General features: G+C 41.9%; 3 protein-coding genes across 5 annotated transcripts; 1 reads left to right on the top strand and 2 right to left on the bottom strand.

The window, feature by feature from the left end:
* Positions 1–586: 586 nt before the first annotated feature.
* Positions 587–6,958, bottom strand: LOC147197342 (prolactin-releasing peptide receptor). The gene is made up of 3 exons (XM_086126398.1): positions 6,496–6,958; positions 4,510–4,907; positions 587–3,296 (listed from the first exon to the last, which is right to left on the bottom strand). Exons 1-3 carry the CDS (start codon positions 6,956–6,958, stop codon positions 3,075–3,077), a joined length of 1,083 nt encoding a protein of 360 aa, XP_085982524.1. The 3' UTR covers positions 587–3,074.
* On the top strand, positions 4,884–27,275 carry LOC147197340 (uncharacterized). 2 transcript variants are annotated; one of them, XM_086126400.1, is made up of 5 exons: positions 4,884–4,902; positions 20,514–20,642; positions 21,890–22,003; positions 24,452–24,494; positions 24,570–27,275. In XM_086126400.1, exons 2-5 carry the CDS (start codon positions 20,589–20,591, stop codon positions 24,719–24,721), a joined length of 363 nt encoding a protein of 120 aa, XP_085982526.1. In that variant the 5' UTR covers positions 4,884–4,902; positions 20,514–20,588; the 3' UTR covers positions 24,722–27,275. The 2 variants fall into 2 exon arrangements, with proteins under 2 accessions (XP_085982526.1, XP_085982525.1); XM_086126399.1 differs by lacking the exon at positions 4,884–4,902 and adding an exon at positions 18,364–18,451.
* gvin1l2 (GTPase, very large interferon inducible 1-like 2) lies at positions 9,921–18,982 on the bottom strand. 2 transcript variants are annotated; one of them, XM_086126397.1, is made up of 5 exons: positions 18,828–18,982; positions 18,595–18,723; positions 12,212–18,173; positions 11,966–12,123; positions 9,921–11,880 (listed from the first exon to the last, which is right to left on the bottom strand). In XM_086126397.1, the coding sequence occupies exons 2-4, from the start codon at positions 18,635–18,637 to the stop codon at positions 11,979–11,981; spliced, it is 6,150 nt and encodes a 2,049-aa protein (XP_085982523.1). In that variant the 5' UTR covers positions 18,638–18,723; positions 18,828–18,982; the 3' UTR covers positions 9,921–11,880; positions 11,966–11,978. The 2 variants fall into 2 exon arrangements, with proteins under 2 accessions (XP_085982523.1, XP_085982522.1); XM_086126396.1 differs by having other exon boundaries at positions 9,921–12,123.
* Positions 27,276–27,744: the final 469 nt, after the last annotated feature.

Genomic DNA, 27,744 nt, shown 5'->3' with positions numbered 1-27,744 from the left:
ATTTGAGGCGCGCTAAATGCAGTCTCAAGGTTTACTTAGGATGAATAAGCTTGGCTGGCCGGCTGCCAGGCAACAGGCAGCGTGGTGGATTGCTTGCAAAGAGACAACATTGGTGGCCCATCGATGCAAAACTGAAATCCTGCCCACTTGACATGATGTGTCACGACTTTGGACGCAGTGTAGCATTGAGCAGCAGGTGTAATGAATGCTTTCTGTGGATTAAAAAAAAAGTCTGCATGTTGAAAAGCCAGGTAAATCATTTCAAAATGTTACCACTCTTAATTATGACCCATAAATTTTACATTTCAAATGAAATCTTTTCAAGACGGCAAGTAACAAAAAAACTGAGACTATATGGTTGCAAAAGTGTACACACCCTATGATAACTGCCGTTGTTGCTGTGCGACCAGTTCAGGGTGTGTCCCCGCCTACTGCCCGGAGGCATCTGGGATAGGCTCCAGCACGCCCCCACGACCCTTGTGAGGATAAGCGGATTAGAAAATAGATGGATGGATGGATAAAGGGATGGACTTCTTATATCCACTGCCTTACTTTATTTTCATTAACTTTGCAATCAGGCTGATAATCACATAGTTGCTAAAGATAGGACAATAAAAAAGAAATTCCATATACTGTACATGAGAATATAATACAGCCGTAAAGCCATTCCTTTATGATACATCGCTGACAAGTACAGCTGGTCTCGTAGACGTTTTGTGGCCTATGCACGCCTGTGCGATCACACATGCAGTTGGTTATTTTTACCTCCCTTCTCAAAAATCGACACATTTTTCTGAATTGCATTGCAAGGCAAGGTAGCTTTATTAATACGACAGGTTTCATGTACAAGGCCACTCAAGTAAGCAAACACAACACCTAAAAGCGTTTACAAACACAACAGTTAACGACATTCAGAGGGAAAGCAGAGAAAACAAAAGTATCTTTCCAAAATTAGGAGTACATTGAAGACATTGAAACATATTAACCGAAAACATTTAAAAGAAATAAGAGTGAGTTTCTAAAGTAGCAACAAGAAAAAGAAAATATATACTGTACAAAAAATAGAAGACCTTCATCAAAATTATAGGGAAAAAAAGTTTTTAAACTGGATTCATAAGCATTTATACACATTATTCAATTTGTGTGCAGCATAACAGCTAAATGCAGTTTCACCATGACTGAACAAAAGGGGTCCAAGGACTGACCCTTGAGAGACCCAACACGTCATGGCCATTCGATCAGATTCAGAACTTCCAATGGTCACAAAGTATCTCCTTTCCTCTCTCGGGGACTTGAACCATTTTAGGACTGTTCAAGTCGATCCCATTCAAGTTTCCAACCTGTTCAACAGTATGTTATGATCACTTGTATCAAATGACTCACTGAGATTGAATAAGAATAATACTGACACCTTCCCTGCATTCCTTGCCAATCTTGGCTAAAAAGCTCGGGTTTGAGATATCTATAATTTGCTAACGAGGAGAAAAGAAAACTCGCCTGACTGAAGTGAGCAGTTGAGACCGTATTTGCTGTAAGTCGGTTTGAACAGATTTCATTTTGACTTGGTTATGAGTCAAGACAGCTATTGTACGGGTTAAAGCTCACAATCATGGTGGAACAAAGTTGTCATTTATCTTGGTGTCATTTTTCGTATGGCAAAAACACGCATTTGAACAGGAGTGTGCCGATTTTTTTTTTTTTTTAATCAATAGCGTCAAGACCTTTCAGTACACTCAAACATGATTAGAATTCAAGTCACATCGTCACCATGTCTAAGTGTGCTGCCCGGCTTGTGATAAACTGAGCACTTAATTTTGTTAGACACCATAATTTAAGCCAGTGCCCCTCTCGCCAGTTTATGATCACCGCCACCGCGCATAATACAAATTAGAATGAAACATCAGCGCTACAAATAATTAGTACATTTATTCATCCATTTTCCACAGTAGTTGTCCTCATTTGGGTTGTGCGTGAGCTACAGCCTATAATTTGCATGCTCTCCCCGTGGTTCCGGCCACATTCCAACGTTCAAACCCAGAACCCGAGAACTATAGGATAGACGTTACTTACCACTGTTCACCGAAATGCCAATAAATCCATCCAACAATTTTCTTTCCTGCTCTACTGGAATCCCGGTTGACTGGGTGAGAAAATGGCTACACACTGTCACAAGGCATAGAAAGAGTCCACAAAGTCAAATCAGGTTTTGACATGCACACGATCATGAATTTGCATGAAATAAGCCACAATTGTTGGGGATTTTTTTTTTTGTGTGCGTGTCTGTTGTAAACCAAGAGGGATGCACTGTTTGTACAACATTTTGGAATTATACAATACACTACTCTTGCTGTCTCTCATTATATGCGTTTGTATTATTTCAAAGTGTACTTAAAGACCTTCAAAAAAACATGAATGTGCTGTAAACATCTTTTGGTAATATTCAAAAGTGTCATTTTGCTCTTGGCGGAGGTGATCTGGAACCAAAACCCCGCAATGGAAGAGGGGGGATTAGGGTGGATGAGCCCGGGTGGGAGGCAGAGCAGGTTATTGTGAGTTCTGGTAGTTTTTCCTTGGTCACAGTGGTTTTCATGCGGGATCTTTTTACTGATGTGCTACCGTCAGATCATATTGTTAGCTTTAACAAGCATCAGAAGTGAAACCTGTAAACTCCCCTTTATGTTTGTATCAATACGTAGCTCAATCCAAATGCACACATAAAGGGCGAAGTTCAACCGTGTCGCTGAGTGAACGATAACAAATGTGGGGATGAATAACAGAGCGGATTGGAATGTCTTTTTTTTTTTTGTCCATGATTTTAATGTAACTGCAGTAAGCCCGCCTGTGTGAAGTCATGCATTTCCTCTCCAGGGGGTACGTAAGTTTCGATCACAATGTCCATGTAGGGCAGAGCGCTTTCATGTTGGCCTTTGTGCGTATTGTCTCTCCAAAGTTGTTTCCAAGAATGATCATGTGGATCTTTTTCAAAGTCAAATGTAAAAGTGTTTGGGGGGAAGAGAAATTCCAAGTAGGTTTATGGTAAACGAGTTTCCATGATACAGATGGATGGACAATGATCAGATCCTAGACAAGGACCTCTGCACCATCCTTTGGCTTTGACAAGGGCACAGGTAGCCCCTCAGGTGTTTGCGTACCTTGCTGTGCAGCGAGGCGTAGATGAAGGGATTGTAGCAAGCCGAGCTCATTGCCACTAAATGACAGCACACTTGTAAGACGTTAATGTAGCGCTTGCCGATGATGTCGCAGTCTGGGTCCAGGTCCAACAGCAGGTTCAGAACCTTAAAATGACATGATCACTTAAGAAACATGCAGGATACTGTATTTGTAGTACACATATCTCGGGCTGGGTAAATATGTTTCTCTGAATGATCAAAATAAATGTACATTGTAACTTTTTGGAAAAGATGTAAAATTTAAGAAGCTGTTATTTGTTTGAAACGTAAAGGTAAAAGTAATTCAATTGAAAGTAGTCAATACGTTACGACCAGGATTAAATAACTAGTTACCTTCAATTGACAGCAACTGTTAATGTACACCGAATTATATTTTGGAAGTCACACTACCAAAGCATGCATCCATATTCGATGCGATGTATCCTGTTCCGAGTCACATTAGGGGAAGCTTCAGACTTAAATGAAACTGAGTGACAGACACAGTCGATTCCATGCAAGCAGGATGAAAGTCAGCTTGGTAAAGAACAGAAAAAGCTAGAAACTTTTTTTTTCTCAGAGTGAATGAAGAGAGTTGTTTTTGGATGTTGGAGATCTTGCATTGATATTATGTGCGTCTTGTATGATTTGTCAAATTTCTCCAAAACAATATTGAGAAACTCTGGCAGTGAATGGGTTAATTTCATTGGTGTAGGGCACGTGTCAAACTCAAGGCCCGGGGCCCAGATGCTGCCCGGCAGGTCATTTTATGTGGCCCGTGAAAGCAAATCACGTGTAGGAACTTGCTCAAATCTGTTCCGAAATGTCAAATTGTCATGTGTAATAAATAACTGAGATTTTGCAATCATTTTGTTCAATTGATTGAACAAAGTACCGTATTTCAATCGATTTGACTGATTTCAAAACTAGTCATCTATTCATTTGTTGTGTAAAAATAATCATTTTGTGGTTTCACTTTCGAACTTTTCGAATCCTGCAGGGTTACTTCTTAAAGTGGTCGTTTGGGTAGTTTGTTTCCTAAGCCCCACCGGGTGGTTTTCATAACCCATTTGGCACAAATAGCGCTTGAAAAAGACATGCCTGCCTTCCCGTTTCCACTGATGATCGACTCTTTTGCATGGCTCATTGTGGATCTAATGGCGGAATGGTGAGAATCATGAGCTTCTCTTCTAATATTGTCTCGAAAGCTCATCTTCATGCACACTTAATCCAGTGTGTGGATTTCAGAGCCGTAATATGTCTCCAAATGGGCTCCGCGAAGCATAAAAAAGTCGAGTCCATAAGAAAGGTTAATGGAGTCACTTTTTGAACATTATCTCACCTGCAAAGGCAGCCAACACAGTGCAAATGCAAGCACTGAGGCCACCAGTAAAGTGAAGGTCTTTCTCCGCTTTTGCTTCCAGTGCTGTCCCCTGCTCGCCTGCTCCCCGGGCACAGAATAGCGTGTCAGACTGACGCTGATGGCGCAGTACGAGATGCTCACGGACAGCAGCGGGATCATGTAAGAGGTGATTAGGATGAAGCAGGAGTAGAGCAGTCGTAGGTTGCCGCTTTCCGGCCAGAATTCTTCGCAAACAACCAGCTCGATGCCACTCGGCCGGAGGTCCAAGTAGCGCGTGTAGAAGGACGGAGGAGCGGCTAAGGCCAGAGATAAAAGCCACACGGCCAGCGTCACTGCACCGCAACCCCACAAAGAGATCCTTCGACGCACTGGGTGAGCTGAATGAAACAAATGTTAAAAAATTTCAGGATTTTGGTTAGCCAGCACGCCTAAAAGCCAGTAGAATAACACTGTCAGCCAACCCACAACAACAACAACAACAACAACAAAAAAGGCACCAGGCTACTTTCTGTTCGATTGCTTATCAATCAGCATCAAATATGCTATATCAGCCATCACCCTGGTGAGGAGAAGGCGAATGGAAAGTTAGGGCCTAACTGATTAATCGGCCGATATGAACTTTTTAAAATGTGACTTTCTTATTCTAATTATTATATTTTACACATTATAACATAAGTAAAGTTCGGCAAAAATAAAAATAAAAAATCCGATTTTTTTTTTCCCCCCTCAATACGAGTGTCTGTTGTCAGGTTATACAAATACCATCGGAAGTACCGTAATACTAAACAGTCAAATGTTCTGCCTGTAATCCATCCATTCATTTTCTGATGCGCTTATCCTCACAAGGGTCGCTGCGGGTGCTGGAGCCTATCCCAGCCCTCTTCGGGCAGTAGGCGGGGGACATCCTGAACCGGTTGCCAGCCAATCTCAGGGCACACAGATACGGACAACCATCCGCGCTCACACTCACCCCTAAGGACAAGTTTGAGTGTTCAATCAGCCTGACATGCATGTTTTTGGGATGTGGGAGGAAACCGGAGTACCCGGAGAAAACCCACACAGGCCCGGGGAGAACATGCAAACACAGGGAGGCTGGAGCCGGGATCGAACCCACAACCTCTGCACTGTGAGGCCACCCCTTCTGTCTGTAACTCATATCTTTATTTGTGTTCCTGTTAAGGGACCCCAAAATAACTTATTTAATTCATTATATATATATTAAGGTAATTTGCTGATTAATCGGAAATTGGATCCAGCGAAATATTGGCATCGGATTTTAAAAAATCCTTATCGATCAGGCCCTAAATTAATGAATGGATGGTTAAAATGTATATTCACAGTATTTGACAACCTATGTAACAGACATGTTCTTAACACCTTGAAAATGCTTTAAAAAACTGAAATGCGTGATTGGCCTTTGAATAGAACACTCAAGAAAATGAATACCCCAACGAAGTCCTACAATGTATCTTAATTTACCAGAGTGGTGCCAGAAAAGTGTGCTAATGGACAGGATCAGAAATGAGGTCATCAGAGGGACAACTCAGACAGGGAAGTTTGGAGAAAAAGTTAGAGAGGCCAGACTGAGATGGTTTGGACATGTACAGAGGAGGGACAGTGGATACATTGGTAGGAGAATGTTAGAGATAGAGTTACCAGGTCGGAGACAGAGAGGAAGGCCAAAGAGGAGATTCATGGATGCAGTGAGGGAAGACATGCAGGTAGTTGGAGTCAGAGTAGAGGATGCAGAGAACAGGGAAAGATGGAAATTAATGACTCGCTGTGGCAACCGCTGAAAAGGGACGAGCCGAAAGGAGAAGAAGAAGAAGAGGTTCCAGAAAAGTCTGCTTGCGCTGCGCTGATTGGCCCTGCGTTGCCGGGGGCGTGGCTTATTAAAAGAAGAACTGAGACCAGTAAGGCGCTGCCAAGACACCTCCAGGCATGATTTGCAATCATTTGTCTCACCTAGGACAACGTATCGATCCACCGCGATAGCTGTGAGGGAGAGCACCGATGCAAACACCGTGGCGCATTGCACCAGGGGCACCAAATGACACAGGGGTCTCCCGAAAGCCCAGCCGTGGCTGTCGAAGGCATAGGACATGGTCAACGGCACGCAGCTCAAACACATCAGCAGGTCTCCAGCGGCCAGGTTACCGATGAAAAAGTTACTGGCGTTGTGGAGCTTCTTGTCCACCAAGATGCAAGTCAAAAGGAAGGAGTTCCCCACGGTGGCTATGAACCCCACCAGGCAGTAGAGAGGCATGAAGAGAAGTTTGAAACGAAGCAGAAGCTCCATGCCAATGAATATTTCCACCGGGTCACTTTGGTTCAGCGCTTGACTTTTGTCCCCTGCCAGTCTGTCTTGTTGCGTTTGGTGGCTGGTGTTGACGCTCGCATCAAAGTCTTCTTTGATGAGGATGTCCATGCTTGCCTCTGGAGAAGCAGGACAAAAAGTCCATCATAAATCAATTGGAGACAGTGTGGTCGTTTACACGTCTATTTTCTTGAAGCAGGTGTCAAAGTGAAGGCGGGCAGAGACCTCCCCGACATTTACATTTGTGTGATCCAATTCAGCAAATGAACTGCGTCTTACTTCATGTGCATTTCATTCTCAATGGATTCGTTATTCTTCACTTTGGTCGAAAATCTGTCTGATTATTTTTTTTTCACTAATGTCACACACGTTAGTGACATTTCAAGCCGACACGCATCTAAAGTAGCAAAGCATGATTCCTCATGGCAAGGTTTTCACTGAATGTTCATCCGGGATCATTGACATCTTATTTCCTGTAATATTTTGAGCCAGCAAGCAGCAGGCCATGAACGAGCCTTTTTCTTGAAATAGCGGTTCAAGGCCAATCAATCCTATCACAGCCCGATTTAGGGGTGCCCACGCTTACAAGGCGGGTGGCATGAAATATATCAGGACTAACAGTCTTGCTATCATGTTGTCTGCTTTTTTTTGTTTTGTTAAGAGTCAGACTGCAAAAATAATATTTGTTATTTAAACGGTTACAAGCGATCATGTGCAAAAAGGCGTAATGTTGGTGCTGATCTCTGGAGCTGAGCGTGCTTCTTTCTCAGGTGCCAATTACATGAAGCACAAAGGTTGAGTAAAGGACAGATGCTCGTTCGTTATCGATCTTCCCTGTAGGAAGTGGCAGCGCTCTTCATTATTGAGGGAATCTAGTTGAATCTTTCAAAAAGAAAGATGGATGTTTTATTAATCATTGGAAAAACGTTTTTATTGATCTGAAACGCTTATCGTATCAAATTGTCAAATGTGGACTATTTTTTTTTTTGATGAATTGATCATAATTAGTTTTGTCACACAAACAGTGCGCCACAGTGGGCGTCTTTTTTCCTGCTTTTCACTCTTGGCCGAGCATTCATTTAGCATGCATTCGAAGCTCATCGTGAGAGAAATTCACGCAAGAAGCACTTAATGTTGAAGAAATTGATGCGATTTTTTTCCCCCATCATATCTGCGTCGAATGAATAGATTCAGGAGATAATGTATGCTGAATATTTGCTTGATAGATCAGTCTGGCATATTCTTTTCAAGTTATGTGGAAATGTGCTCCTTTTTCTGCACAGTCAATTACCAATCCCATGGATATTTTTTCCAACCAATTAGTTCTCACTGGTCTCCAGCCCACTTGCTAGATGGGGGCTTTCAACTCCATCTGTCTGTCTGCACTCATATATATATATATATATATATAATGTATGTATATATTCTTTTTACATAATTTTGAATGCAAAAAAATCAGTCCAACCCAAATCAGTTTGAATTTGATGCCTTTCCATAAGATAAGATAACCTTTGCAGTCTACAGCAGCAAAATTGGGAGGGAGTGGGGGGGAGAAAAAACCCCCAAAGTGTTTCATTGCACAAAATAAATGTTTCAGAAAGAACTGAACACAGTTCAAAAAACACCAAACACCACTCCATAGGATAGGGTTTGGAAATGTATCTGATGACAATGAATTTGTTCATATTATGACAAATCACATAAATGGGGCATAGCACACTAATTCATGCAGCATCTTCTTTCGCAAATGGGAAAGCCAAACCACGGACTTGTAAAGACAAAATGTAGTTGACTCAAGTGGATTTGAAATGTTTGCCTTGTTTTAATACTCTTTTGAACAGGATATGCCTCATTATTACATTTTTGAATCCCAGACCAACATTTAAATGCTCATGATTGACATCTATATTACAAAAAGAGACATAAGATGAATGACTTACTGTAGCCGATTAGAGATGCAGAGAAAGCCCTCTACACGTATGCAAATGATGTTTTGTTCTTCTTCCTTGACTCTTTTATTCAAATACAGACTAATACTCATTTAACAAAAAAAAATTAACTAAACAAAGAAAAACACCCCTGCAGACATAGTACAGTAATGCACTTATGCACCCGCAGTGAAGGGCAGTCAGTCAGTCAGGAGGACTCACTGAGAGTGAGTGAGTGAGTGAATGCGGGAGCGAGGAAGGACCAAAACGCAACCCACGTAACCTCTCTCATCTTGAAAGAAGAGAGGAGAGGAGTTTGTCTGCTCCCCTCCCGTCTTGAAATGCAGGAGCAAATCAATGAAGTGTATTGAAGTCTTTAAAATGACCAAGTCCTGCCCATTTTGATTTGGCATTGTGTGGAAAGGCTACCTGCTGTGCTGGTACAAGTCATCTTCCTTCTAGTGGATGAATAAATGGTCATTTTTAGCTCAGAGGCATTAAAAAAAAGGGCAGAGGTACAGGGAACCGGCCTTCCTGTGTAGATTTTGCATAATTTCCCTGTGCTGCGTGGGTTTTCTCCAGGTACTCTGATTTCCTCCCACATTTGCAAAATATGCATGGCAGGTTGATTGAGCACTCAAAATTGTCCGGGGGTGTGAGTGGGAGCGCGGATGGTTGTTCGTCTGTGTGTGCCCTATGATTGGCTGGCAACCAGTTCAAGGTGTACCACGTCAACTGCCCGAAAACAGCTAGGATAGGCTCCTGCATGCCCAGCGACCCTTGTGAGGATATGCGGGTCAGAAAATGGATGGATGGGTAGATGTTCAGCCAATGCAACTCATTTTGTCGAAATGTTGCTAGCTAATGCTAACATATAATGCAATTGTGTCAAGCAAATTTGCATAGACGCTACAATAATTAAAAGTCTTCAAACAAATTATGTCATCATCTGGCTTAAAATGGTCGCCTTTCAATGACAGGGCACATTTAGACAAAAAAACAAGTAACTTACTGCAAGTGACTTTCAACCGGTTCATGATGAAGACAGCTGGGATTGGCTCCAGCATGCCCGCGACCCTCGTGGGGAATAGGCAGTTCAGATATTGGATGGATGGACAAACAATTTTCACTGGACCGTTCAGTCATTCGTTCACCTAAAATATGTTTTATTTCAGGAAATTGAAAGACAGTTGCAAACAATGCCAAATGCAAGGAGTAGGACCTGAGCCGGATTTGAACCTCTAAGTGTGAAGTAGACGTGTTAACCTGTGTATAGCACGCTGCTTTGTAATATCAGGAACAAAAGGCTTCTTTGGCAATGTCAAGGCAGCACTCTTATTACCGAATGTAATTGGTCCATAATATCGGCGGACCAGACAGCACACCTATCATGCTGTGTTACCAGCAGGCTATGATAGCACCCTTGTTCAGAGTTGTTTGCAGTGCCCGTGCAGACAGGGCAAGGCTACCTAATGAAAACACGACACCTGCGGGAGCTCAAAAGGAACAGCAATTCCTTTCATGAATATTTACAATAAAACATTCTTATTTGATCTGACTCCAAATCTGAACCCTAACATTCTGAAAGTGTGTCGAGTTTCAACAACCCCTTGAAAAAAGATTAGTCTCTTCTCTTCACGGCATTTCTTTTCAATTTATTTGCCCTTTTTGCTGTCGGGGGTCTCTTTGTCTGAACTATTACAGGGAGTGTGATAAAGGTCTGTCGCTCAAAGTCTCACTCAACTGTTCTCCTTCGCAGCCATTTTACACCCTGGTCCAAATGGGGTAATCAATTCGGTGCAGATAGAGCGCTCAATAGTAAGTGCCATCCAGGTGCGACCATGGATGCTCATAGGCACATGAGGGGCCAAATGACCAAGCAGTGCATATTGATTGAGATATCTCAGAATTCTGAGGGGAGAGCATTTTGCAGAGAGTGAAGCAAAACTGAATTTGCGGCACTAGCACCTCCATCTCTCCAGCCTTGAAATTCGTCATCGTTTTAGATGTCATCACCGTCATATTTGAAAAATGTGCATGTTTTCATACATCAATCAAATGAATTACCAAGTTTTTAATCTGTTTAATTCAGTCTAGTCTAGTTGTGTACATGGGCATGGCCATTCGTGAGAGTTGAAGCTTACCTACTTCAATAATCGAAAGCACGGTAGGCCCACCTCCATACATATATTCAATCATAAGCACACTTTTTCTTACCGGTAGATTATTTCACTGGAGGCAGCACGGTAGTCGACTGGTGAGCACGTGTGCCTCACGGTGCTTTCTACCGCCTTTATTACCGATTTGTCTTACTGTTTATTGTGCATGTTAAATTGCTCCATGTACAGCACTTTGTATGCAGCGATGGCTGTTTGAAAGTGCTCTATAAATACTGTTGACTTGACTTGACTTGACGGTGCAGAAGTGGAGGTTTTTAATATTATTCCCGTGCCTGCGTGAGTTTTTTCCGGGTGCTCCGGTTTCCTCCCACATTCCGAAAATGTGCATGGGAGGGTAACTGAACACTCTAAATTGTCCTTCGGTGTGACTGGTTGTTTAAGTGTGCCTTGCAATTCGCTGGCAACCAGTTCAGGGTGAAAAAGACAAGTGGCTCAACCTAGCCCATTCTCCCCTATTTGGTTCACAGATTGCAATGACATTCATGTCAGTGACTAATTTACAGACAGCCTCAATTGTCAATGACTCACACCTCTTCTCATTCACAGTTTAGGTGCAATGGAAGTGTCAGAATTCAGAGAAATGAAAAACGAAAAGAGACATTTACAGTCGATGCAAGCTGGAGAATCAGTCCCTTACTATGCACGCCATGTATGTTACAGCTTTACAGCCTGTGTCTATCTGAAATCAAGACGTCTAATAGCAATTTTATTTCTCGAAATTCAATGAAAACACTACAATAATGAAAAAAACAAAAATCATTCAGACATCTTTTTTTTGTGTGTGTATAGGTGACACATAAAAGTTTTTTTTGAAGGACTTGAGGAAAAGATGTTGTCTTGCGGGTTGATTTAATAGATTTTCATTCTCACCACCACCACCCACTCACGGCGCTGTCCAATGACAAGCAAACTTTGGTCTCTTTGTCTAGAACACATAAAAATGAGGAGAAAGAATACATTTCACATACCAGAAGCTACAATAGCAGTACAGAATGCAGTGGATGTGTTACATTGAGATCGCGTTCAGTCCTGTCTGCTGAGAAGGAAGTTATCCTTCAGACTGTCCAAGGCCTCCTCTTGTGTCATTGTCTTCCACTCTTCTGGGATCACCGATGGCCTCTGGTTGTATTTGTCTGCAAACCTCTCATTAAATCTTGCTAACACATACCTTCAAATGAAAGATAAATGTTGTTATTTGACACGCATGGCATAAAGGCTGTCACCAACAAAAGACCAGTGATGACATCTGAGCATACCTCCAGTAAGGACTGGGTGTCTGACTGCTTGGCTCTTTGGTTGGATGATTCCAGTCTGGGTAGAGGGGCTGGAGTTCCCAGCAAGCCAAAAGGACCTCTGCTGGGTCCAGCTCATCAAGGGTTGTCCTCTCAGGCGTAGTCAGAGACGTGGGCCCAAACATGTATTTGGGCCTGTGGAGCGAGGCCTCGTGAAACTGATGTCCAGTTTGTTGTACTTCACAAGGTGCACCGCACACCGGACATCGGGCATCACAGCCTTTTACTTTGTTGAAAAGGAAGTCTCTTGGTTGAGTGGGAAGGCACTCCAATAGTTGGTCGCTCCCCATCTGTTGGGAGAAAGCCTGGGCAAGCTCCAAACGCAATGCTGCTAGCAACTCCATGAAGCATGTGATAAAGCGATCCCATTCCGTGGTGATACTGTAGAGCGGTCCATCCAGAGCCTCCCAGGGGATACATGCATCTCCGTCCTCCAGAATGACACACACTTGCTTCAGCATTGGCTTGGTGTCAGTCAACACCGCGCTGGTGCCTACTGTTACTTGGCTCACAGCTGCTGCCACCTTTCCGATGATCTCTCCTAGGCGCTGTTGCCTCCATGCATTCATATTCCAATCTGACAAGTAAGCTCGTACCGTCTCCTGGATTTTCCTTAGCCTGAAGCTGTCGTAAGAAAGCAAGTACTCCACGAAGCTTTCAAAACTGTCTTCCTTGATGAGATCTTCTAGCAAACTCTTGTGGAAGGCCTGTTGGGAGAGATATTGTGGGGCCTTACATTGGATCTCGTCTGCGATTTGCATCCCGAGTGGTTTGTAGACATAGTCCATCACTGTGGGTTGGATGATGTCAGAAATGAACCTATGAGCCAACCTCTGACGCTGGTGTCTCTTCCTGTACTGATATATGAAATCCACCATGAGCGTGCTCTTTTTGCCTTTAAAGGACTTCAGAAGATCTCCATCCTTGGCGAAGCGATTGTGGACTCTTTGGAAGTCTCTGCATGCAGCGTTACATACGAAGACTTTCAGATCCACCTCAAAGGCTGCTCTGATTTCCAGTTGCGCTTCTTTCAAGGTTTTATCAATTATCTCTAACAGTTCTGTGATATAACTGTCGGAGAAGTCTCCTGGTAAGCTGACCTTTTCCAAGACAAACTGCTGGTAATGCTCCATGACGTTACATGCAAGTTTCTGAGCTTTACTCTTTGGTGATTTGTTGTTGCTTTCAAACAAGTTTTTCATTCTGCTGCTGTAACCAAAGTACTCATCGTGCACGCTAAAGATCGTAGTTTGATTTTGGCCAAAAGCCGAAAGCTTATTCAAGTGCTTTTGGAGACCACGGCTGTTGAGGTTCGCCGCGAGAATGTTCATCACCCTTGTGGTAATATCATCTGTTTCTGAAGGCCTGAAGTCACATTTAGACAATGCCTCCTTCCACACACCCTCAAATTCCTCTTCTAGCGCTTCATCTTTAACGAGCTGGTTTTCAGATTCTCCGCTGTCTAAAAGTGCCTGAAGCTTGGCATTTTCTTCAATTTTCAGTGTGGTTTCCATTCTGTTGAGCTGAGTGGAAGAAAAATGGTTCTCATTTGTTATTTCCAGTCTTTTTATTGTCATTGAAGTTACTTGCTCTTCCAGGTCCATCATGTTGTTCAGAAGGATAGTTTGGAGTATCTTCATAGACGAATCAAATTTGTTTTTCTTCAAACTGGCCTTCACACGTGACTTTTGTTTGTTTATTTCCCGTTTGACCTCTCTTCTCGCTTCATACTTTAGCTCACACAGAAAGTCGTTTTGGCTGGCTGGGTCCAAAGCATCTGGCTCGGTGGAATAGATTGTCTTGGTTGCTTGTGTTAGCCAGCATTCCATGTGTTCCAGCAAGCTGTCCTCCCATTGAGAAAGCTCAGTGCAAAACATAGAAAAGATCAAAGCGATGTCTTTATTTTGCAGACTAACAGAAAAGGATTCTGCTTTTACGACCTCCCAAACAGAACACAAACGGCCCATAAATTCAAGCCAACCACATGGTTTTGACCGAGTGGCTGCCTCTTTCAGTGCCCCAAATAGGGTGCGCTTTAACTTCAGCATAGCCTCACTATGCTGAGTGTCAACTGATTTTGAGAGGGGCTCAGTGTACCATGGTCTAACATAGAGAATAGAGTTCTTTTTATTTGACTCAAGAATCATTGTCTCAGCATCTCTATGGGTTCTTTCTCCATTCTTAGTCTCAGTCTGCAGAATGTCGGATACACGTTTTAACTGTGTGGCTTCTAATATAGCATTGATACCTTCATCCTGGACGAAAACTTTGCAAATGGGCATGGAGCCACATTCTCTGATGCGCAAAAGAGCATTGACTGCAACTGTGAGGCTTGTCTCAAGCTCAGAAGCTGTACGTGAGTAGAGGTTTTGCATTAAAACATCACTCATTCCGGCTGCAACAGTTGCCATTTCATTATCACTGACCTGAGTGCTTACTTGACGGTCTGGTGGAGGAGAGCAAAGACCCTCTACATCAATCAGTAGGAGAAAATCGCAGTTTAGCTTCTTCTTCAACTTCAGCGGTAGTTGTAGGGCAATCATGTACACCCCTCTTGTTGACCTTTGACATCCGTCTGGAAATTTCACCCCAAATAATGCCGAAAGGATCTCGGCATTCGTTGCATGACGCATTCCAACACAAGTCAGAACCTTCAAGCGGTCTCCAGGAAAACGATGTTTGATTTCTGCAAGAACACTGCCAAGCCAGCGCATGGGAATATTAGAAGCATCTCCATCCATGAGTTCAAGCGGAATGCCGCTGAGAATCAAGTCAGCAGCAACACTTGGGAGTTGGAGCACTTTATGACTCCCACTACCAGGGGTGATGTGGGTGAGTTCAAAAATGAGGCCTATCTCACGCAGAAAGTGCTCAAGTCCTAACAAAAACGGTTGTGTTGATTTTGCTGCCGGAGCTCCGATAGAGGCGGCTTGTGCCTGTTCTTCTGCAGAAGATGTCTCCTGACCGGTCGCTGCACAGAAGTCATTTATATGAATCTTATCCGTTCCATTATCTCCGAAAACTGGGTCCAAACAATTTTTCTCTTCAAGTATCGTTTCAATGGACGTCTCTTCTTCATTTGAGGAGTCAAAATGCTCATTTTGCAGAGACTCTGAGTCCTCATTGCCTGTGCGCTGAGGAATGTACTTCAAACCTACTTCACTCTCCGAATCGGTAAACTCATGATCACTATCTGTAAACTGCTCGAGCTCTGGCAAAAATGGCTGTGCAGATGTTACAGCCTGATCTTTAACTGAGGGATTTTGAGATGGTTGTTCTTCAGAAGTCGCCCAAAAGACTGAATCAGTGAAGTCATTCCCATCAACCTCGAAGGGTGCCTTTTCGCTCAACAGTGGGTTTGAAGAAAAATGATCTTTAAGACTCCTTTCAGCCAGGAACTTTTTGGAATCAAAATGTCCATTTTGCAGAGATTCTGATTCTTCATCATTTGTGCTTTGAAAAATGTGCTTCATGCCTACCTCGCCCTCTGAATTGGCAGCCCTGAGATTATTTTTAAGAATTTCTTCACTTGGGAACTCCTCTTGATTTTTGGGGTCGAAATATCCATTTTGTAGAATTTCTGATCTTACCTTGTTTGGGGGTTGAAAACCGTGGTCACTGTCCGGATCAGCGACCTCCAGATCATGGACAGTACGCTGCTTGAATCGCAGCAAAAATGACTGTGCAGATGTAGATGTCCGACCTCCATCAGAGGCATCCTGGGACCTTTGTTCTTTCCTCGAAGAAGGCCCCTTAAATGTTGATGCACTGAAGCCAGTCCCTTGAACGTCTGAGGTTCCATTTTGTACGAACACTGAGTTTAAAGAAACATTACTTTCAAGTAAATCCTCACCGAGGATCTCTTCTTTATCTGGGTGGAAATCATTTTCCATTTCCAGAGATTCTGTTCCTTCTTGAATTCCGGTTTGAAAACTGTGCTTCAAACTCTCTGAATTGGTGACCTCCAGATGATTATCTGTGTGTTGTCTCAGACTAAGCCGAAGCAGACATGAATGCACAGATGCTGCTGACTGACCTTCGGTAAACGCATTGTGGGATGTTTGTTCTTTTGCAAAAGTCTTGTGAAACACTGATTCATCAAATTCTTTACCGTAAACATCTAGCTTTCCATTTTCTTTCACAGTTTGGTTAAAAGAACCATTATTTTCAAAAATCTCTTCACCTGGGATCGCTTTTTCACTTGAGTGAAAATGTCCACTTAGCAGAGACTGTGATCTTTCATTTCTTTGCGTTTCAAAAATGGTCTTTAAATTTACGTCATTCTCTGAATCTGCGACCTCCTGCTCGTTATCTGCAAGCTGCTCTATTGTGCCATCCTCAAATGTTGAATCTGTGCAAAAGCTATCGCTATCATCCCTGGCATCATTGGCTGCATTCTGAAGCTCTGATTGTTCAGAAATGCCGTTGTTGTCTTTTGTGTGCTGATTCATCAGTAGATCTTTAAGGTCGATTTGTTTTTGCATTTGCAGCAGTCTGAGTTTCACCCTCATCCAACTGAGGAAATACATCCTCTCCGCTTTGTCCGTGGTTGAAACAGCATTTGTGAAATTCTTCATAGATGGCGTCTTTTTGTATCTGCTCAAATGGCCCAGGATGTCTTTTCTCTCATTTTGTAACCGAGGGTCAAACTCATTCCCCTCTTTCTTCTTTCGACTTTCCTCTTTCTCAATTTCAGTCAACCTGCTCCACATGCTACCTTGCAGTGGCAGCTGTTTCTGCCTAAACACAGCAGATCCCTCATGTAAACCTTTCAGAACTTCCTCTGCCATGCGCATTGATTTTTTACAGACTGTCCCTTCATCGCAATGAAGTCCAAGCTCCACTGCTAACTTTGCTGCTCCTTCGATTGTCACAAGTTTCAGGTCTGGCAGCAAATGTTTGACGATATAGCAAAGTACATTAGCAAGGTTCTCTGCGTTCAAAGCTCTTCCTGACACGATTGATGCATCTGGATGACCTATCGCCTCCGCCAGGTTCATATCGACGAATTTCACCGCTTTGTCCTCCATAGTCTCGGCCTCTGAGAGGTCAATCAAAATGAGCTTGGCAGTCATATCTTTGCAAGAGGCGAGAAGTAGCTTCTCTTTCTTCTTTGGATTGCTACAGAACAAAATAACCACCGAAGATGCTTGGCTGAGAAGGGAGAGGCATTTCTCATGCGTACTTGCATCTCCCCGAAGGTTAGAGAACACCACTGGAACCGGGAAAATGTCTCTGTTTGGGTCTCCAGTCGGAAGATACCATGCAGTCTCCACGAGACCGTTGGAGAGGCTTCGTGGTAGTTGTCCTCCTTCCATTCCTTTGTGGATGAATGTTTCACTGCTGAAGACGTGATTTAGCACCTCAGACTTTGAGACACTGCAGGGGCCAAGCCTCGCACACGAGATCATTGGCATGGAGGTGCTCGCCAAAACAGCTTCTTGGATTTGTTGATGACTATCTACAGACTGGGGTTGCCATTGTCTCACGACACCTCTCAAGGGCCAAAGGAGGAAGCTGCTTGATTCTTCGTCATCGACATGCGGAAGAATCAGGGGTACGGCAAACTGGCATTGCAGCATATGTGCTGTGATTTCTTGCTGAAGGAAAGTGTTGGCACATATAAAGACAGCTGTCACTAGATCAAGAGGATTGATGGAACAGGAGCGTAATTCTTTGAAATCAACCCTCTCACCAGGACTGTCCATTATGCCTGAGATGGGCTTGCAGCAAGTACTCCGAGCATCTGGGCGAAGCAGCCACAGCCTTTGAAAGAAAGATTTGGGCAGATCATTGGTTTCTCGCGGTGTTAGGTTGTCCAGGATCCAGGTACTGAGGTCCAATATCGATGCTAGTTCCAGTTGGGAAGGATAGAAATCCTCCAGGCCAAGTTGGATTAGAACGTCGGATTTATTCTTTGGAGGCTCTGGTTTGAATGAAGCACAAACAGTTAGGTTGTTGTAGACACCTAGTTTACAATTTTTTTTTCCCAATGCGTGCTACCTACTCTGGTCACCTTGTCGCTACAGTACTCTAGTAATGCTTTTCCTTTGTTCAGGGTAGGTACTACCAGATGATATATTGTACTATTTCTATAACCTGGCGAGCTGGGATGTCTTGATGATGGCTTAGGATTTTAGTATGGTAGTACATTACATTCAACATTTTTTTTTTTTTTTTACATTTTGGTGAGCGCACTGACAGGTTAGTATTTAATCACACATTGGACATTGAACTGATTAACACATTTAGTGTCACAGGTGGTATCGGAAATGGTATAAAATAACCCCACTACTTTAAGAAATAATGTGAATTGAGCAATAATAGGAACATGAAAATCAACTTACTTTTCCTTTTGCTGCTCAGCCTCTTTGAAACTTTGGTTGACATGATGAACTTCCTTTTTTAAATTTTTTTAAAAAACTTTTTCTTCTCTGTGTTCTCCACATCACATCATTGAATGAAACTGTTGAAATCTGTGATTGAATTTAAATTCACTGCGTTAAAATCACTCGCGTAAAAATTATTTGACCTAATTTCAAATGTTCTTTTGAAATGTGTAGATTGTGCATGTTCTTACCTATCTCTCCTCATATATTTGGTTGAAATTAGCTGTTGTTGTCAGAAAAGACGGGACATATTCCTTCACACATAATGAGTCAGAAGTCAGTGGCTGTTGCCAACTGGTGGAGCTATTATAGGCATCTGTCCGCACATTCCTCGTGTTGTCTTCTATCTCCAGCATTCATCATGTACACTAGGTCTATTAGTCGCACGCATAAACGCAAGTAAGTGGCACCACTGGTTGTGTCAACTTTCTTTGCCTGGCACAAAAAAAAAATGCACATACAAATATGGTTGGAATTTGGCTGGAAACTAAATGAGTCAGACTTGATAAATCTTCATTATCACATTGACATACTCATGTACCTGCTTACATCTTTCATTCTACATTTGATACCTGTATGTAAAAACGTGTTGAAACATACATTATTATTATGATTCGTTTTTTGTTTTTTTTTAATCTGAAGTACACACATGCGCACAAACACACGTCTGGTAACAAAGTGGACCCTTGTAATTTGTGGCAGTTGATCCACAAAATCTAGAATAAATAAAGAACAGAGACATGAATGTGTTTTCATTTTTCACCATTTTGAGTCTCTGTGGTTACAGTATTTACCTTCTACCCCTAGAATGGTGCACTCCCACTTTCGAGCAGGCTACACGGTCACCTGGCAGTTAGTGTGTGGGCAAGAGATTCTTGCGCGTCTGTACTCATACTCAAACTCAAACAAATACGCCGATACCATGGGACTGATACTTTTATGTAAAAACAATTAGGCTCTTCAAAATGGATGAACTCCTTTCAAGTAATGACAGAGGCCAAGGCCGAGATTCTCAAGTCAGCTACCCTCCCGTTTCAAAGCCACAGTGTGGCACATCGAGTAAAGAGAAGTAAATCACAGTTTTCCTGTCGCAGTCTTATTTTGTGATAAATTGTGGTATTCCAAAGTAGCAGTCTTGTTTCTGTGATTCCTGACTTTATTTTTGTAGTTAACACAAAAAGCACCAAACTCGATGTTGTTCTTCGCCTATTATTTCTTCTTCATCTCTTACCTACTGAATGTAATTCATCTACAGAGTGCCCCCTAACGTTCAGACTGAGACACTACACAACTGAAACTGTTATAGGTGTGAGATGTATGCCAAGAGTGTAAAAAAAACATGCAGTTGGCTGTTAAAATATCATTAACGGCCAGTCGTTCCTCTAAAAAGTTGTATATTTGTTTGAAACTTGGCCCATGTTCAAGACAAGCTTGTGTTCATGAACCAGATGTGATTACAACAAAAGCTTTTCATCAAAATCTGCGGTAACGATGCATCCCTAATTTCCACTTCCAATAACAGAACTCTTTGACTTGACTCGCACACAATTTTGTGAGTTTTGACGACTGCAAAGGCAAACAATCACTCACGTGGTGTGTGTTTGCACTGTGGAGAAAGATGCGAGCGCACCTGAGGGATAAATTGTTGGGCGGAGGACAAAGATTAGCTCCTCTCTATTTGTGTCTTGCAAAGCTCTTTAACGTGTCCTGCAAAGCTCAATTACCTTCATGTGTCAGACACTGTGGGAATAAAGTGTGTGTGTGTGTGTGTGTGTGTGCTTGCGCGCGTGCATCATGGAGCAAGTGTGAGCTGCCATAATCAAGACAATTGTCCTTGTGGAGCCGCTCTTCAATCTTCCCTTGGTGTGCCCCCATAGCTTCCCTTCAGCGGCACCGTGGAAAACGAGCTGAGGGCACAAAGGACCATCATCGTGAACGCCGAAGTGGTCAAGATGTTGATTACCATGCTAACAGCCATCTACGTGATGGTCCGAGTCGCAGAATCGGTAAGGCCATGACAACGGCTTATGAAAGATCCTGTCATTTATGTTAGTGGTTGCAATCAGATTGAATAAGAGGTGACAAAAGTTCTCCGATTCTGTACTTAAGTAGAAGTATTTGTGTCGGGAAAGACGTGTGTAAAAGTTAAGGCACTGGTTTGAATCCTTTACTTGAGAAAAAGTAAAACAGTATGTACTCTGCATTGTACTTAAAAGGAATTTTACAGTCAATTACTTCCAATATCTGTTTTAATAACTCGGGGAAAATGAACAATTCTTGTTTTTGTTTTTTAATCCGAGAGCTAGTTAGCTCCCATATCTTAGCTAACGTTTTGAATTGACGGAAACAAACTAAATGCAAAATTAGCGACTCGGATTTTGCTTTACAAATGAGAATTTTTGAATACCAGCCGTTTTTTTTTAGACTGACACAAAACAACACATTCATCACAAATCAATTATGTTGATGTGGAATATGCTATCTTGCTTTGTTGCCGTCATTACTGCTATCGGGTTCACATATCTCCATGTTGCCGACATTCCTGTTATTTTATTTATTTATTTATTTTTGCTTGATAACAGACCAAGATCTCAATCAATCGATCTCAACTGTGGTTGACTTTACCTCTCACTAGTTATGTTGTCATCGGCAGTGGTTAAACAAAGTCAATAATTTCAGCAAAGCAAAGAGCTGAAAATTCAAATACTCTTTGTTTTTTTAAGTGTATGTATACGTCAAAATATGCTGTAAAAATAAATGCTGAAAAATTGACTTAGGTACAATAGCAAAGTAATCTAAAATCTAAACATAACGATGTGCCGCCTAATGCTAAAAGTTGTTTCTGATGTTTTATATATAGTCGAATACGTTAGGCTTTTACAATATGTATGCAGTATATATAGTCAAGTAAGACGAAACATATATGAAGCAGTTCTACACAACTGAAAACTTGTATGTGTATATACTGTACATGAGAAAAGACTTGCAACCTTACAGTTGAAATTATATCTTGTGCCAGCGTTAATTTGATGTTTTTCATGTAAAGAACTCAATTTAAAGTTCAGCGCTTTTATTACACTCCTACGCATCGAGTTATTTAAATACAAACAATGATTAAAGAGAGAAAAATATCTGGCGTCAAGGGAAATAACACTACTACTAATAACGCATCATGAGATCTTAGTAGGCGCATTTAGTATTTCGAATGTGTTTGACCTTTTGTGAGTCTAATTACTGATGTTTGCGTTTGCAGATAGGGGAGCACTTTGCCCGTCAGCAGGAGCCTCTGCCTTACATGGTGTCCCAGCCTTTGCCTTGGCAGGTGCATTCGGTGTCACACAGCCGCAGAAGCAGTAAAGCAGAAGAGGTTCGCAAACGCTTGGTTCGCATTAATCCTAACGTAGTGTCCTTGGGTCAAATTTGAACCGTTTTGATATTTGGTCGCGATAAAAGGACCTTAAATGTCATTCGTTCACTCAGAAAGTGGAAAGACTTTTCCCAAAAGTGAGCCAAAATACACAAACATGAAAATATTTTAAAATGTCTCTCGTTTCTAGAGGTACTACTCTTTGAGTACGCTGTGATTTTTGCAGATCAAATTTGACTCATGTCCTTTGTAAAATGGAGTTTAGATTTAGAAATGGTGGTCATTTTGAAAATCTGAACCTGGATACTGTATATGTTTTATGGGTCATACAGTATGTACCTGTGTTCAAGTGGGAACATCTGAGAAAAAATAAAAAAACCTGTTAGGATTCTTCCTACCACATTTGCGCCGGTTGCCTCGTAAACATGCCGCTGTTCGTTTTTTTGAAGGGTCAGTGGGGGTTTTCAAATCAGTGAAAGAGTGCAAGTCATCTGTTTTTGTATTTTTATGGGGCGAACAAAAAATGTCAGACTGTTATTACGTTTTGAAATAAGTATTTCAATTTGATAGAGAATTATTGTGAGGAAATTCCTGTCTGGGATCAATATGTGCACGGAGAATGAACAGTATGAAAGGGTTAAGCAAATACCGCATACACGTACTGCACACAAGGCCCATCGTGCACTCTCAAAAATGACTTTTCACATAACTGAAGGTTTCTGAAACACCGCGTCTTGTTCATTGTGCTGTTATTCGCTCATCAAGATCGCGGATGATGACTTGAAGAACTACTTTAGAGTGGAAAAATTACATTGACCATACTGTGATCAAACAAAATGGATGTTGAAACCAGTCAGGCTGAAGTACATCTGTCATCACTTTGTGCATACTTTTTTGAACTGCAATTTTCCTCGCTCTGCGCCTTAAATTGATTTAGTTGAGGTTATTCCGATCATCCAAAGTGATGTTTGATGTTCCAATCACTGCAAAATGAGTTGCAACATGTGACTGAAGCCAAAACAACACGCCGACCATTTTGTAATGGGGAAAAACACCTGACTTTCCTCAATAGGGCGGCACATACCATCCTGCAAATGGAGCCTGTTTGATGACTGGTACTGCTTTGACAGGCGTCCAAACAGGCTCTGATACATAGCATTTAACTGCTTGACGAACAAGGATTGGCTGTGAAACAATAATGGAGAGCAAACAGCCCCAACAACAATTATTTAAAAAAAACAAAACAAAACATGGAGAACAGTTTGCAACAAATGGAGTTCCCAGATAAGGTAAAAGTCAGCCTAGCTTCAATTTCTTCCTCTTTTTTTCGGCGAGCTGAATGCTTCGTGACACAATACCGTTTCTCACAGAATCAAAATGCTACTACGCCAAACATCTGATTGAGGGGCCTTGGAAGATGTGTACTGTATTGGTCATTTGGACTACACCGCGCACAATAAGAAACTGGCCGCGTGTTGTCCTCGCCAAGTGTCGGGCGCTCGTATTTGAAAACTCATTCAAGATGGTAAAACTCACTACGTGCGTACACGGCTTAAGGTGACCTTGGGCCTGGTGTTTGAAGTCAATTGTTGTGTGGTGCGACAATCAGAGCGGCCACAGAGGCAAGTTAGTTAGCTGAGCAGCTCTAGCCTTTAGCCTTTAGCGTTCAACCTTCAAGCTTCTCCTGCTGTGCTTCGGCTGCAAATCCCAATCAAGGCGATTTGTCTTGGAGGTCATTACTTAAAGTCTGCAAATCTCTCACACACGCGCGCAGACACACACACACACACACACGCGCACATGCATGCACAGACACAAGGCTAGTCATGCACGTGGCACCACGGACACACGCTGTCCTTCAAGTAAGCTGGGTATTCTTCTTGCGCACATCATGCATTCCAGCTCATCTTATCTGATTTGAGAGTTGAAAATATGTGAAGAATGTTTAAGCGGACTTCTCGGTCACATAGCAGTACTGATGCTGATCACAATGGTTTGTATCTGATGCTTCTGCTCACGCAACTCAGCATTCGCTTCTTCATTTGGACATCACTCCTCGGAGACTTGAGTGTCAGATCAGAGAGCCAAAAATGGAACATTTTGTTAGGACCCTTGTCGGCAGCGAGACCGATAAAATCATTGTCAGAAGGGAATTGGAGCCAAGTCAATTGTGTGTATGTTCTTAGAGTCGCACTCTGTCTGAGGTCAGTGAGGTTGTTTTTTTTTTTAATATAAGTGAATTACAATGTAACGGGGCCAATAAACAAAAAACTTACTGTACTGTATTATAATTACACGAAATCTGTGAAATAATAAATACCTGAGGTGTTCTTTTACTATATCGTCCTTTATCAAAGGGTGGAACAAAAATTTTGATGTGCTCCCCTACTTCACTAATTGGCTCAACATGACTCTGCTCACTATAGTTTGTCTTGATCTGTTTTGCAGCTCGATGGCTTTAGAAGGAACAGCATGGGCGTGTACAGAAAGTGTAAGTAACACTCTTTTATTTTTCGAAAGACATCATTTTGAAGTACAATAATTATACAACCAAAATATTTGTCAGACTCCAACGCCAGTAACGGCACGTGTTGCACCGAGCTGGTTGGCCCACCTCCCCACAGCCCCGTGGAAGCCAACAAGGCCGCCGCCACCATCCAGACTCATTTCAGGAAGTTCCAGCAGAAGAAGCAAAAGAATGGCAAATACACCAGTTGAACTTCTTGGACACATGCACACACACGCACACACACACACGCACACACACACACACACACACACACACACACACACACACCCTTCATACTACATAAACACCACAGGCTGTACATTAAAGCTAACAACATACCTTAGCACGGTTACATTCAGTAAAACATCGAAATCAATTGTGTGGTTAGCGTACCACTAGCGCTCCCTCTAGTGGTACTTGAAAAAAAATCATTGCCCAAGTACAGTTCAACTTTGCTCACTTTAAAGTTCAATACATTTGCATTTGGTCATGATAGCTGTTTTTTTAAAAAAACATGTATTTAGTTATGATTAATTAATGTGCAATACATTGAATTGGAATTATTATTTAAATGCCATTTTTCTATTTTCCTATACTGATCTTATTAGTCTCTCTCTGTACACATATTTTATTCTTGTGAAAAAATTGAGATCCCTGCGTTGTCATTTACACTTAACTTGTCACTTCATCAGGAATAATTGCACAAGCTAATGAGAGTCAACAGAAGCGCTGCATCAAATGATTCTGCCTTCACAAAAAATAACATTTTAAATGAATTATCATATAATACACTGTATGTTGTATAGTGCAATAATGCATGAAACTATAAATAACTACTTTTTAATCAATTCATTTTACAATGTTTAGGGTGTAGTTTACAAAATATCTAAGCACTTTAACTAAACGAGAGGGAGGTAACGTGAATACAGATTATTTTTTATATTTAGTATCAATGTCACGGTCGGCATGATGGAACAGAACCATGACAATTGATTAATTTTTTTCTTTATTTTTTCAGAAAGATAAATTTGTTCAGAATAGGAGCAGTGTGTAAAAGCAAAGTGCAAATGTGAAATGGAATTCAGTGGTCCTGGGCTTGTCGGAAGTTGGTCTTGGACGTGCAACACAGAACCAGTTCCTACAAACACTGCTTACAACAAGGGTGCCCAAACGTCGATCGCTCGCTGACTGGTCCCAATTCGATCGCGAGGGGTGTAGAGGGGGGGGGGGGACCCAACTCAAAATATTTGTGTGTCTGTATGCGTGCTATTAATATGATATATTCTTGTGTTAGTGCAGACTACACCCTTAGCATCCTATCAGTCTCGCTTTCACGACAAGTATTTTAAAAAATTAAATAAATTACAAAAGCAGGTCACCTTTAACATGCAGTGGCGCGTGACGTGCATCACCGAAAGTTGTAAGCGCTCAGCAGTCTGCAATTGCAGCTTGCGGTCAGAGCTGTTGCGCTATATTTTTATTGTTGTTATTCTACTCATTCAGAGATGTTGTTCATCTTGGCATGCGTGTGTACCTGCGTGCGTATGCGCACATGTGAGGTAACGGGTCGAACGCGGCAGGGTGATCGATCGAAAAGTAGATTTTCGGTCACAAAAGGTTGGGCACCCCTGGCTTACAATATACTGAACAACTTGATAGTAGAATGCAGACACTCCAGCCGTTCCTGTTATTCGCATACATACTTTATCAACTACTTACTGCTCCTTTTTCTTTACTTTCTGAAAAAGGATACCACATTGTAAATTTCCCCAGTGTGGGACAAATAAAGGATATCTTATTTGAGGCATCTCTTGCTTTCATTCAAGACGCATTTTGTGAGTAAGCGCTGCTATTATTTTGAACGCTGCCATAGCCCTTGTGGACTATGGAATATTGTGATCCTGTACAGGCACGTATTGATGTATGTCTATGAAAGCAATCACCTTAGTGTTGGCAAAATAAATGCAGAAATATGACACAAGTGTTCATTTGCAGTCCGCCCGGTGGATTTCTCGTTTATTTGCAATGTGGCGACCTCTAGTGGAAAACGTAAGGTATTACGTGCCTGCAGGAATAGAAGGAGGAAACAAACAAAAACAAATGAATGCTACATTACTGATTGTTGACGCAGAATCAAAATAGCAAGTGCTACCTTTGTAGCCTCGACACCTTAGGGACTGGGCACCCTTTTTGGCCCAGGTATAGTAACAAGCAAACCAATAATTAGCCCATTAGAGTAAAGAGTACAGTACTTGGAAGACCAAGTTATTCTTGCTGCGAGATATACAGTAGTTTTCTCCTAACGTCAATTGCAATTTAACATTGTCATTTTTTAATCTCACCATAAATGTTGTGTAATTATGAGTGATTTACGTAAATATTTTTTTCCCGGCAACGATCGCAGTTTGACCATCACCGCCATTGTTGTTTTGATCTCGCGTTAAGTAATCTCTCGAGACGAGATTGGCGAGCTCGGCCTTCACCTCGCCAAGTTGTGTAATGTTAAAACAAGTGTTGTGAACAAGTGTTGCGAAAGTTTATTGCAGAGATATCACAGAGGAAGCAGCTAAAGTTGGATAGCTTTTTGCGATGATAAGTTGACTTTGAGAAAGCCTTGCATCATTGGAACCAGAGAAAAGAGAGGAGAATTTATGAACTCAAAGACTGAACCATGGGATGAAATTTCTCAGCAAATCTTGCATGCCTGAATTATTAAAACATTTGCAGCATTTGTTTATAAGAAATAAATCTATGATCAATGTATATTGTTGTTGTTTGTGTTATTATCATATGCAATTGAAGAAGTAGACCATTTCAGAATTCGAAATTTGGGACTCTCTAAATGCATAATGGGACTCATATTTTTCTGATCAGTGAGTCCCTTGGACTCGCAGGGCTCAAACTATAAAATGATCACTGTAAACATGGTCGTTTTTTTGGACCAAAACACCTGACGATGCAGGATCTTTTTTTTTAGGCCAGAAACGCCTGAGTATACATGGCCGTTTTTTTCGGCCAAAAACGCCTAACTATACATGGTCGTTTTTTTAGTCTAAAAACACCTTACTATACATGGTCGTTTTTTTCATCTAAAAACACCTTACTATACATGGTCGTTTTTTTTCCGTCTAAAAACACCTTACTATACACGGTCGTTTTTTTTCGGCCAAAAACGCCTCACTATACACGGTCGTTTTTTTCATCTAAAAACACCTTACTATACATGGTGGGT

Source organism: Hippocampus guttulatus, chromosome 12 (genome assembly GCF_054856545.1).
Source record: "Hippocampus guttulatus isolate MCC_2025c chromosome 12, RoL_Hgut_1.0, whole genome shotgun sequence".
NCBI classification, from domain to species: Eukaryota; Metazoa; Chordata; class Actinopteri; order Syngnathiformes; family Syngnathidae; genus Hippocampus; species Hippocampus guttulatus.
This window is presented reverse-complemented; position numbering and strand designations above follow the sequence as displayed.

What these genes read in the sequence shown, in the direction of transcription:
- LOC147197342 (XM_086126398.1), bottom strand. Translation starts at nt 6,958, where the DNA reads ATGGACATCCTCATCAAAGAAGACTTTGATGCGAGCGTCAACACCAGC. An exon ending in GGATCGATACGTTGTCCTAG is followed by an intron (nt 4,908 to 6,495) that starts GTGAGACAAATG and finishes TGTTTCATTCAG; the next exon opens with CTCACCCAGTGCGTCGAAGG. An exon ending in TGTGTTGGCTGCCTTTGCAG is followed by an intron (nt 3,297 to 4,509) that starts GTGAGATAATGT and finishes TGTCATTTTAAG; the next exon opens with GTTCTGAACCTGCTGTTGGA.
- gvin1l2 (XM_086126396.1), bottom strand. Translation starts at nt 18,637, where the DNA reads ATGTCAACCAAAGTTTCAAAGAGGCTGAGCAGCAAAAGGAAAA. An exon ending in GCTGAGCAGCAAAAGGAAAA is followed by an intron (nt 18,174 to 18,594) that starts GTAAGTTGATTT and finishes CATTCAAACCAG; the next exon opens with AGCCTCCAAAGAATAAATCC. An exon ending in ACACCCAGTCCTTACTGGAG is followed by an intron (nt 12,124 to 12,211) that starts GTATGCTCAGAT and finishes TTTCATTTGAAG; the next exon opens with GTATGTGTTAGCAAGATTTA.
- LOC147197340 (XM_086126400.1), top strand. Translation starts at nt 20,589, where the DNA reads ATGTTGATTACCATGCTAACAGCCATCTACGTGATGGTCCGAGTCGCA. An exon ending in GAAGCAGTAAAGCAGAAGAG is followed by an intron (nt 22,004 to 24,451) that starts GTTCGCAAACGC and finishes TCTGTTTTGCAG; the next exon opens with CTCGATGGCTTTAGAAGGAA. An exon ending in CATGGGCGTGTACAGAAAGT is followed by an intron (nt 24,495 to 24,569) that starts GTAAGTAACACT and finishes AATATTTGTCAG; the next exon opens with ACTCCAACGCCAGTAACGGC.